General features: G+C 42.0%; 1 protein-coding gene across 3 annotated transcripts in view; it reads right to left on the minus strand.

The window, feature by feature from the left end:
- Positions 1-3,867: 3,867 nt before the first annotated feature.
- man2a2 (mannosidase, alpha, class 2A, member 2) overlaps positions 3,868-12,272 on the minus strand; it is a 22,868-nt gene continuing 14,463 nt past the window's right edge. For all 3 annotated transcript variants that reach the window (XM_088997368.1, XM_088997367.1, XM_088997366.1), the window contains 9 exons: positions 11,612-11,848; positions 11,421-11,543; positions 11,217-11,331; positions 10,956-11,089; positions 10,733-10,874; positions 10,452-10,585; positions 8,296-8,490; positions 7,185-7,295; positions 3,868-5,951 (listed from right to left, as the gene is read on the minus strand). In XM_088997368.1, coding sequence (XP_088853494.1) covers positions 5,799-5,951; positions 7,185-7,295; positions 8,296-8,490; positions 10,452-10,585; positions 10,733-10,874; positions 10,956-11,089; positions 11,217-11,331; positions 11,421-11,543; positions 11,612-11,848 — 1,344 coding nt within the window. In that variant the 3' untranslated portion in view covers positions 3,868-5,798. The remainder of the gene's footprint in view (positions 5,952-7,184; positions 7,296-8,295; positions 8,491-10,451; positions 10,586-10,732; positions 10,875-10,955; positions 11,090-11,216; positions 11,332-11,420; positions 11,544-11,611; positions 11,849-12,272) is intronic.

Consider the following 12,272-nt stretch of genomic DNA (forward strand, 5'->3'; position numbering starts at 1 on the left):
GTGTTACAACAGTCTCTGTTCGTTGACTTGCTATGGTTGGTTCTTTGAGAAGATCTCGGCGGTTTCTTCTTAAAACAGCACCTTCCTCTGTCTGAATGTTGTATGACCTTGGTTGGACCTGACGCAGAACAGTTCCTTTCTGTGACCATGTGTCTGTTTTGTCTTTGTACCGTACTTGGTCACCGGTGTGTAGTTCAGGTAGGTTCCGTGTTCCCCTGTCATGGTAGAACTTTTGTTTTTGCTTCTGTTGTTCTTTGATCTTCCTCACTTTCTCCCCTTCCTTTGTCTTTAGCAGGTTTTCCGGGATGGGTAAGTTGGATCTCAGCACGCGTCCCATGAGTAGCTTGAAGTGTTCTCTCTTGATGGCTCTGTTTAGATCTCTGGGATCCAGGCATATTCTGAGTTTTCCGTTCTTTTTGTCCACGACAACAAGGGAACTGACCCAGTCAGTCGGCTCATCAATTTTCTTTATCACATGCCTGCTCTCCATGTTGTCCAATTCTGATTTTAGCTGCTTTTGAAGAGCAAACGGGACTTTCCTGCATGGATGTATGACTGGTGGCACACTCTTGTCCACTCTGATTGTGTGTTCTCCTGGTAGGCCACCTAACCCTTGAAACAAGTCTTTGTACTGCTCCATCAGTTGATCATATGCTGTCTCTTTTTGTCTATCCACAACAAAAACTCTCTTCAGTAGGTGTAGTCTCTCACATGCCGACAATCCTAGTAGACCCTGCACATCCCTTGGAACTATGATGAAAGATAGCTTATGTAATTGGCCTTTATGTGTCACATTCACAATGCATTTTCCTTTCATTGGTATGACTGCACCCGCATAAGCTGTTACTTTCATGTTTGCTTTATGTATTTTTGGTCTCGGCCTGATCTTCATGAAATCAGTCTCTGAAATGACATTCACATTGGCTCCAGTATCCAATTTGAATTTTAGATGAATGTTGTTCACTTTCAGCGTAGTGATCCAATCTCTTTCTTCTTTTTCATCTTTTACAGCATTCACATAAAGTTCCTCCACTTCATAATGATCATCTACTGCATCTACCTTGCCTTTCATGTCTTGGTTCCTGCAGCAACGAGCATAGTGATTTGCTTTGTCGCAGTTTTTACAGTTTCCCATATGCTGGACATTGCTTTGGGGGATGTTGCGTACCACGAGTACAACATTTTTGTTTGAATATCCTATTTTCTTTGGGTTGTCTCACTCTTGCTTTCATCTCAGCAGTCTTGTTTTTGTTGAATCTGTGTGCATTTCTTTCCACTGCATCCACGTTGCAGCTAGCATCATTTAGCAACTCTTTAGCCTGTGACTTAACAGTCTCAGCGGCTCTACACAGTGCTAAGGCTTTTTCCAGGTCCAGATCTGATTCTCTGAGTAGCCTTTCTCTCAGTTTATTATCTGTAATGCCACACACTATTCTGTCTTTGATCAGTGATTCTGTTAATCCAGCGAACTCACACACTCTTTGATCTGTTTCTCAGTTCATTTGCATATTGGTCAATAGTTTCTCCAACTGTCTGTACACATGTGAAGAATCTGTGCCTTTCAAACGTCAAATTGCGTTTCGGAATGCAGTAAGCTTCAAACTTTTCCATTATTTTTGAAAGCTTCATCTTGTCATCCTCAGCATCAAATGTGAAGTTATTGTAGACCTCTAGAGCTTCCTCTCCCACAACGTGCAAAAACATGGATGCTTTCATCTTTGAATGGCTTTCATCAGCTCCAATTGCAGACAAATACAGTTCAAAACGTTGCTTAAATCTCTTCCAATTTTCAGCCACGTTACCTGTTAGCTGCAGAGCCGTGGGTGGACGTAAAGCTTCCATTTCTGCCGTTTTCTGCCGTGGGTTGTGCTCAATGTCTTTCCTCCGTGGAATCTTCCGTTCCAAGTCCTTTTATCGTCCTCTTGTCTTCCAGACCAATTCTGACACCATGTGTTGCTTTGTGTAAGCGGGTTCGGTAAATGATACAACTTCTGGATAGAGTTGAGGTTCTTTATTAGGACGACTGTGTTGGTTGGAGGGAGAAGGCAATTGACATGTGTGGCTCTCGTAGGCTCTCATCAGACTAACTTGCAGCAGCGCGCATGCTCCTTTGATCTAAAGCCAGGCATCACTAGTAGAACATGCAAATACGATTTGCTCATATCATTACAGAAAGCAAAGTACTATTTATGAGTAACTCATTATTTTACCGTTTATCCTACACAATTCTTAACATAGCTAACTAAATGTATTTATTTCCTTCACTAGCGATCCATTTGAGTGAGGAAACATTTTAGCTATGTATCTCCCTGGCTATTTATTAGCTATCTATTGGCTATCGATTAGCTGGCTAGCTATCTATTAGCTAGCTATCTAGCTCTCTATCTTTTTGAGTTATTCTGGGTTGAGTGAACGCATCGTGAATTGCAGATTATATTGGAAATTCGGATGACAATGCATTTTCAATGTCCTTCCACGTGGTGTAGTATTTTGGGTTGTACAGGCAAATTAATGGTTTTAACTGAGCTGCAAAATAATAATCTTTTAAACGTGGGAGGGCCGTTCCCCCTTTATTTTTTTGCCAATTGTAAACTCTGATGTCTAATTCTTGGTTTCCCTCCCTGCCAAATGAATCTGAAAATTAACCTGTCCCACTCCTGGAATTGTCGGGCGGATATATCTAATGGAAGATTTTGGAATAGATACAATAGTTTTGAAGGAATAGCCATTTTAATAGAGTCCACACGCGACCCAAGGTATAAGATCTCATCTTCTTATAAGAACAAATAGAATGTTCGGGGTTGGATAAATATACCAATATGTCATCTGCAAATAATGAGGTAACTTGTTCTCCTCCATTTATCACTATTCCTTTAATCTTGTCGTCCTGGAAGATCCATTGGCTCAGGGGTTCGATAAAGATTGCAAATAGGACAGGGCTGCGTGGACAGCCCTGTCTTGCTCCTCGTTCCAGTAGGAAGGGGTTGGACACAGCGCCATTAATTTTTATTCTTGCCATTGGATTGTTATAAAGGGCTTGTATTATTTATTTTTTTCAGGCCAGGCGGGTGGGTGGACTTTGGCCTTGTTTAAAGCCACAATGGATTTAAAATAAATCAATTATTTGAATGAGTTGCGGATTCGTAATTTTAACAAATGGGTATATTGTCTTCCTGACAATTAAACGTTGGCTATAAGTTAATGTGCTGCAGGGTGGAACAGTGCAGTTATCAAAACTCCGGAGGTCAGCTCTGATCTTCCTGTGGACTTTGCATGGTTTCCCTTGTTCTTGCGTGGTTTTTGTCCAGGTACTGCGCCTTCCTCCCACCATTCTTTAAACAGGCATTTTTAGGTGTGATGCACTGGATTTTTCCCTTGATTTTCCTGACATTGTGTGCCTCGAGACATGTCGAGGGCCATCATAATGGGGTTGAGGCGCCGTGTTCCGGTGCTTTTGAGTGTTTGCAGAAATGCCTTTGCAAACAAAAATGGTGAATTACTGATGGGATAAGCGGTTTGGCAAATGTTACTGTATAACCAGATTAGTCTCCTGTGTGCACCGCCGGCGACACGATCCACATCTGAATGCCCTGCACTCTCCTACATTGCGTGATTGTGTTCGACTTCAATTGGCCAAATAATGTTTTGCCAACGGGTAAGTCATTCTTTAACGAACCAACCTTGCACACGGAGGAAACGCAGGCACGCAAACAACACACAACTCCTCAGTGGAAGGCCTAAATCCGGATTTGGACCCACTCTCTCTGCGCTGTGAGGCAGTTGGGAGAACTACTCACCACCATGCCGCTATTGCATCACATTTTCCTTTCAAATTATTAAAAAAAAAAAAAGATCAATATGAGCAACTTGGAATTTTCTTCTTTATTAAATTTCTCTCCATGTTTATTCCACGGGGACTTAATACAGAAGATAGCCTGCCACCATATATTACCTTTGAACATAGCGCTACAGCAAATAGCACTTCATGTTTACCTTTTTTAACCCCAAAGACAAAATTTCACAATTTCCGTGTGACACGGTGAAAGAACAGAAGTTGAAATTGAGGGGTGGAAAAGAACAAAGTGAAACTCAATATTTTCTCATTGAAATGTTAATCAAAGCCATGGCCAAGCATGTTGATGTGTGACAGACGTCCTGAGAGAAATGAAATAACCAAACAGTTAGGAATAACAAAAATGTGTGGCTACAGCTCCATGCGGAGTACAGACTGAGGCTCAGGAAAACGAGGCAGCACTGTGGAGATGACATTTTGTAGCCCAGGGTGGCACACACATCAGCCAGTTATGCTTACAGTGTCACTCAGTTCTGCATCCCAATTTTGACTTGAGGCAACCAAGTCCCACAGCAGAGCGTGTGTGCAAAAGTCAAGCAATCCATCTGTTTGCAAAACAGGCTACTGGAATTTTCATTGGATGCTTTTAGAAAAACAAAAACTACATGTCGTGAAGGTAAATTCTCAGATACGCCACCTTTTGACCAAACTTAATCCATAAACACGGTTTCTCCATGATCGCTGAATATTACGAATGTATACAATAAATCTGATTATGGAATCGCAACTCTGTTTAGCTGGACTTCATAAATTAAAGAGCCCACAGTAAAAATATGTTCAAAGTGTGGAATGATAGTTTAATTTCTATGGATTAAAAACAGGTGGCTCAAATTGAAGAGGAGATCGTTTGTATTCGGCTCCTGAGCTGAAACTAGTGACAGCATCAGCAATTGGCCCTGACATAATCCTTGTGTCCAGCTATAAAAGAACTGTGCCCCCCCCCCAAAAAAAAATCCAGTTTTAGATTTGTTGTTTCAGCCAATGGTGCTTAACTGGGCCACACCAACTCAGGTACGGTAGATTGGGTAGGGGGATTATAGTTTTTGGAGTGGAGAATCTACTTCCAGATTGGGAATACAAGCCCCACAAACTCCGCCAGCCACCCCAACAACACAACGCCCCTCCCCCAACTCTTGTCGTTGGCATTTGAAGTGGGCAGGAGGACATTACATTAAAACAATTGAAATGATTGCAATGTGTGCCAGCATCAAATTGCATCTCGCTGCTTCTTTGCAGCCTCATCCTCTTGATTAATTGTACATGTTGTACAATTTAATGTTTTACCGTATCAATGTGAAAGGCGCACGGATACAGCATGTGGAGTGGAAGCCTAAGACTTTGCATGCACACACATACAGGGCGATGTTGTGTTGGCGCAGCACAACTACACGCGTAGCCGCTTAGCCGTAATGTTCCAATGCAAGGATGAAGACACATTTTGACCCATGGTGACAAGGAAGCTTCGAATGATGAGTGAAGCTGTCCTATGATCCCATTATTACTACTGAGCGGAAACCCGCTTCGCTTGCATCTCCAAATATCCACGCCGCACAGTGTCTTTGTTGAATTGAGCCCTCCCTTACCCTCCAAAAAAGATTGCAATGTGTGCCCGCATCAGCATAAATAAAAAAATAAAAAAAGCTCCCAAAAGAAGCAAAGCTTTCAAAATTGCAATCATGTGGCAAAGATTTTTTTATGAAGCCCTCCTAACTCCTACCTGCACATCATTGGGATATTTACATTCAGTAGTTCAGTTCCAGGCTGAAAGCAGAGAACGAACACATTCTTACAAAGCAGAACCCACTGCAGTCGTGTTCTCAGAGAGTTTGTGGTTCTGTACATCTCTTTCGTCACAGCTGCACCTGAGTCCCCTGTGATGGTCCAAAGCCATCAAGACACCAGTTCTCATTCCGAAGAGTGCGAGCCTGCTGGATCCGGTTGGGTACTAGCACAGTTTGAGCTTAAAGGCAGAGATCTCCATCGGATCCAGGCTGACACTTGAGTGGTTGGCCAGTGGTGGACTAGAGTACATTAGGGTCAAAGACATGGGCTGCAGCAACTGCAGGTCCAAGTTCTTGAAGAGGCTGGAAACATTCAGCTGCACAAAAGATGACAAAGCGACCCAGGGTATCAACACAGGTACGGAACAGAGAAAAAAATGCACGCTGGAGTACAGACGTGTGTGCATGTGTGTGCATGTGTGTGTACGTGTGTGTGTGGGCGTGTGTGGGCATGTGTGTGCACGCACACGCACACTCCCAAGTGTAGGGAGGGAAAGAGAGTCAGGGAATGTGAGGTGGGAGGGGGCTTTGGGGAAAACATTGCATAGAATTCGGATTCAAAAGGTTTCGAGAATTACTTGGTCCACTCTGCAATTCTAAAGAAAGGAGCTTGTGGACATTGGGGTAAGTGTCCATGAAAGACAAACTGGTTATTCAACAAAATCAGAGGTGAGACTTCAATTTTAACTGTATATGCTTCTCTGTACTGTATTTTGTCATACACTTGTTTTGACTAGTTGTACTTTAGTCTTGTGATTGCACACTGTCTGATTGCAAAAACCTCCAAATCAAAATACCCAACTTACGAACATTCGAGTTACGACAACCGGTACATACGAACATTTTTGCGGGTACTGTATGTCGAAAAAAGTTTGGACAGAGCTGTTAGATTTTGTATTGCGCGCCTATTTACAGCCGAGCTCGCTTGCGATTGGCTGCGTACTGTGCTAACGCACGTACGCACACAGCACATTGGAGGTTTCAAGGGCTGGAGGTTTACATGACGGGCACTAAGACTAACCAATCAGCTGAAGTGTTGCCAACGAGTTCAGGCCCCGATCCCCGAGCTAGTTTACGATTGGCTGCGTAGAGTATGTGGGCGGGAAGGAAATCTGGGAAGGGCCCAGTTGACACTCCAGGAGCATGTGATGCATAAGATAAAGTAATTGAGACACGTAATTACTGAGTTACGTGCCAGCAGCTTCAGTAATGGCTTACTGAAGACCCAACGATATATGTCGTCGTACTAAAGTGGGTGTGAATTTATTTTATGACTGTTAGAGTGTCTGTTTTATACTTCCCTGTTCAGTGTTTGACTTAAACATACATTCAATACAAAATATAGCACTGAAGCAACTTATGACCAAATTCACCTTATGAGTCAGACCATATCTTGTTCGTAAGATGGGGAGCGTCTGTACGTTTTAACATGACAGAAAAAAACAAAAGCAAAGAGAAAATAAATGTGGACCGCTTCTGGGGGGGAAAAAATGCATGTTCGGAAAGTTTTAAGTCAAGGTGTCACTGAATTTTGTGTGTTTGTTCCTCACCTGTCCTTGGGTGGTGGTGCAATTGAAGCCCAAGTTTGGAATATCCACAGCACAGTCAAGGGCAAAACGGTGAAGAATTAAAGCGGTGTATGGCGATGGGGTGTTTGGGTCCTACACATGCACAAAAAGAAAGCTAAACATTAGCTTTGATGTTGCGACATTTCTCACATTGGAAGAATACAAAACCAAACATGGGTGAGAAGTGCTCTAAAAACGATGGCTGTACTTAACACCATATGGCATTTTTAGAGAAAAATACACCAGAAGACAAGCCCAACATTAACAGTGTGGCATATAGCACATGAATTCCGTAATATGCCACGGAATCTAGTGAATTGGTCAAAAATGCTCAATATGGCGGTGGACAGCCTCTGTCATTATGTTGATAAGTTATATCCGCTTGAATTTCTTTCCCCAGGGAATCAGATCCCATTGACTTTTGCACTATTCTTTTTTTGTACGCATTGACTCATAGAATGAAGGAAAATGAATGTTCAGTAGTATTTTGGATGACTACGATGACTAATTTGTGTTGCAAAAAAAAATAATGGTTGGTACTTGTAAATGTTAGTTGACGCGCTGCTGTATTCACTTTCATTCTTTGCACAATCAAACATGCTGTTGGGGAATATTCCTGCTCTGTAAATTTGTGTTTCATTGTAATTATTTTTATCATTTCATTTTGTGTTTTATGCAAAATGTGCATTTTCAGAAAAGGTGGGAAAATATATCATGGAAAAATACATATTTTCAACATACATAATTTGAAATGCTGTGTATTTTGTTGTCTAAATGACATGTCTCTACTGATGTATTTTGATGACAGTTAATGAATATATCCTGTCTTTTAAAGTCTGCTGCATTTACTTTGTCATATTTGATACGTGTTAAATTTGCATCTACATTTGGAAGAGAAAAAAATCCAATAATAATATTCTCAAGTTTTTGATTCCACATATTGGTGCCTTGAGACAGATCTAAATGTTGGCCAACTGAAAGTAAACAAACAGTGTCCAACAGTGTCACTTGAATCATGCAGAGACACCATATCCATACATAAAGGTGAAGCTGCGAATTGAAAAATGTGTAGGAGTGGAGACGGACTATTTACTTGGCTCTGGATGCTGCGAAGGTTGAGAAGGTGGAAGTCACAGGGCAGCACCGTCTTGAGTGGCGCAAAGGTTTGCAGAAGAGGGACGCCGCGCCTTTTGGGCAGGACAGGTAGCGCCAGAATGTTATGATTGAGGATGGCGTTGGTCATGTGACCAAGCACTGAGGGGAAGCTTATCGTGGAGCTCTCTGTCATCTGGAGGAAGGCACAGGAGAAGAAAAAAAGAAATAAAAAAGAAAAAGGACCATTAATTAGTGTGATATAAATAGTAGGTTCAAGCGTGTATGTTTCTTTTAAGACAACTATCAATACACATTGGGTTTAGGTAGGTTTACTATTATATGCCAAGTACAGGACAATATGATCTTGCTCAAAGCACTACTTGAAATGTTTTACTTGAAAAGAGAATCTTGGCAAGCAGAGACTATCCAATTTTAGAGAGCTACACAGAAAAACTTCAATCTACGCCCTTTGTTCTCATTTGTACCATTAGTTACTTTTAGCTTTGAGGAGCTATAAGGAAAGTAAACGGGAGCTCTAGAGCACAGACGAAGGCGGTGAGTCTCAACCAGTGTGCCATGAGAGATCATCAAGGATGCTGGGGAAAAGTATCTAATGTCATTTCTTATGAAAAAAAACTGGGAATAATTGTAATGTTTTGTGTGATTTTAGGTAAGAAAACAGTAATAGGCAAAACAAGTAAATGCTTTTCCACTATAAGGTTAATTATAAACCTGAATAGGCCAAGCGGTGTGTCTTTTTTTTCCGATTTGAAATATGTGCCTCCAATCAATAAAGGTTGAGAAACACTGGACGAAAGGTACATGTACCGTGTCTTTGTCATGACATTACCTCTTCAACTCTGTCATTTAATATTTTGGGGAGGAAAGTGTGAAACAAGGAGGAGAGTTTGTAAAAGAAGCCATCGTGCTAAAGGCAACACAGGGGAAGAGAAGGAAAACAAATTCATGAAATGTAAACTGGTGAAAAAAAAGATGTTTTCATGAAGTTAGTGAGGAAGAACAATGAACAATTAATTGTTTTGAATTTAAAAAAATGAGAAAATTAAATTATACATATAGGCCCATACGATTATACATTCAGGTGCCTAAGTATGCGCGTGTATATACAGGGTGACCCAAACAAATGGGGCCTAAATCTAATTAGGCCCCGTTTCTTAGTGTTTTGTCCGAATGAACTGAAACTTTGGTCATAACTAGTTGATTATATTCAAAACATCACATCAAAATACTAGGGTCTTTGGCCTTTTTTTCTCTGTTCTACAGCATATGTTCGAGATGGCCTCCATTTAGCTGCGTGCATTTCTTGAGGCGCAGCACAAGGTTGTCCATGACGTTCTGACAGACTGAATTGGTAATTGCTATCATCTCCTCCCTGATGGTTTTATTCAGTTCTGTGATGGTTCGGGGTTTCACTGCGTAGACTTTGTCATTAATTTAGCCGCAAAGAAAAAAATCTTTGGGGCTTAGGTGCAGGCTATGGGGTGCCGTAAATCACTCTTGAGACCGATCACTCGGCCTCCGAAGTTCTCTTTCAGCCAATCTCGGGACAGGTTTGAGGTGTGAGAACTTGCTCTGTCTTCCTGGAACCAGAACTTGCTCATGAGCAATGGGTAGATGGACCAATTCAGTCTGTGAGAACGTCATGGACAACTTCGTGCTACGCCTCAAGAAAGCAAAACAGAGCTAAATGGAGGCTATCGAGAAAACAGGCCAAAGACCCTGGTGTTTTGATGCGATGTTTTGAATATAATAAACTAGTTATGACCAATAATTAGTTTACTTAGGCACCTATAACCATATGTATTTGTGTGTGTACACGTATGTATACACACGCAAACGCACACGCACCCACACATATATATAATACAGTAAAGTCTCGTTATATCGATATCGGCTATATCGATAGTACCGCTTATTACAATACTATTTCTATGAACGCAAGGAGAAAATTACATGCGCGCAGGGTCGGATATATCGATAGTCCCGGTTATATCGATATTTTTTCGGACTCCCGAGAATATCGATATAACGAGACTTTACTGTATATATAAAATGATAAGCACCTGATTGAGCCTTTATTGTGCAGTTAAAGTATGTGACAATTTCCCGCTTATCTGCTCTGAGCTATCTGACCTTGTTGTCCGTCAATCTCCTCTCCAGAAGTAGTCGAAAGCGGTTGACCGTCCGCTTATTGTCCTTCAGGCCTTGACCGAGCCCACGATTATCATCCTGCATCAGTCGGCGGTCCAAAATTACTTCAAGCTGGCCTTGGGAAAAAAAAACACTTTCAAAACATTATGACTCATACAAAATTGGGGGAGTGAGTGGTTAAAAGACAGAGGCTTCTAAAAAAAAAGGGAGACGGAAAAAAAGACACAGACAATTCAACAAAGTAAAAAAAATGAGATGCAAACCATTTCCCAGACTGCTGACACCCAGCGAATGTGCCGTGTGCAGCGTTAGCCTGTGGTGGCTGTCTTGGATGTAAGCCTGGCTAGACATTGGGAAGAAGTTAGCTTGCAAAGGAAGTTTCTCGTGGCGCCGACGAAGCTGCATCTAAAAAAGGAGGTGGATGTCAGCTTCTCAGCATTTTGAGATATGCATCAGTAATACTCCTCAAAGCAGAGTCACACTGACCTGGAAGCCATTGAGGTCTGTGTAGAAGACGTCTCCACTCTGGATATCAGTGACCAGTCGCAGGACCAGCTCCTTATTGTTCTGATCTCTAATGTCCACTGTGGTGGTGATGTCCACAGACAGTCCTTCCACAGCTGCAAACAAGGGGAAGTCAAAGGAAACAAACATGTATCTTAATGAGATATAAATTGCCTGTTAAAGGGAACAAGCTGGCTAAACATTTGCTGCATTTGCTATTTGATCCCAAAACAGTTTCGTTACCTGGCACGTTGTGGATGCGAATAGCCTGCTGAAAGTGTTGGTAGGATGCCACAACTTCAGAGAAGAGAGGTCCCTCAATAACACGCACAGCAGGTGGCTCTTGGTGGAGGTATGGCTGCAAGCAGCAAGAAGGAACATGATCAGCATTACTCGTGGAAATAGAAAGTGTGGGGGGTTAGAAGAGACCACAAAGTGACTTCATACCTTTGCTTTTCCATCGGGCAGAAAAAGGTAAGCGCCACTTTTGTCCTTAGAAGGACGAGTTCCATAGACCATGAACTGCATCTGAACCTTAATTTCCTGAGGATCATCTTTGTATTTGATAGTCTGCAGAGGAATACAGATTTAGCAAAGAGCCTTGTTGAAAAGAGCAGATGAGCAGTGGTGACACAAACCTCCAGCAGGCCCGTCGTCCCAGAGAAGCCCAGTGTCAGAAACTGACTGCTGATGTAGAATGTCTGAGGATCAGCCTGCTGAGACCGAACAGGAAGTGGGTCTGAAGCTTGGGCATTGCGGGTGCCTCCTGGTAGCCGGAGAAGGGTGTCTGAGCGCAGCGTCATCGGCGAGTCTGGAGAGTCATACAGATGGAAGACAGCGAGCCCCAGAGCTGGTAGACGCACCATGAATGTAGCCTGTGAAGAAGATAGGAGGTGTGCAAATTAGACATCTGTTAATTCGCTGTCCGGTGCCTGGCTGCATTTCCATTGCTATAGAACAGGGATCGGGAACCTATGTCTCATGAGCCATGTATGGCTCTTTTGATGATTGCATCTGGCTCGCAGATAAAACTAAATACAGTAAAGTCTCGTTATATCGATATTCAAGGGAGTCCGAAAAAATATCGATATAACCGGGACTATCGATATATCCGACCCTGTTTGCATGTAATTTTCTCCGTGCGTGCATAGAAATAGTATCGATATATCCGATATCGATATAACGAGACTTTACTGTACATATTATCACCTTTTCGCTGTTCATTTCCCCATAATAATAATAATAATAATAATACATTTCATTTATAAGCACCTTTAAAAACGCTTATGGACACTTTAC

Source organism: Hippocampus bargibanti, linkage group LG05 (assembly GCF_051943395.1).
Source record: "Hippocampus bargibanti isolate YZ-2025 linkage group LG05, ASM5194339v1, whole genome shotgun sequence".
Classification (NCBI taxonomy): Eukaryota; Metazoa; Chordata; class Actinopteri; order Syngnathiformes; family Syngnathidae; genus Hippocampus; species Hippocampus bargibanti.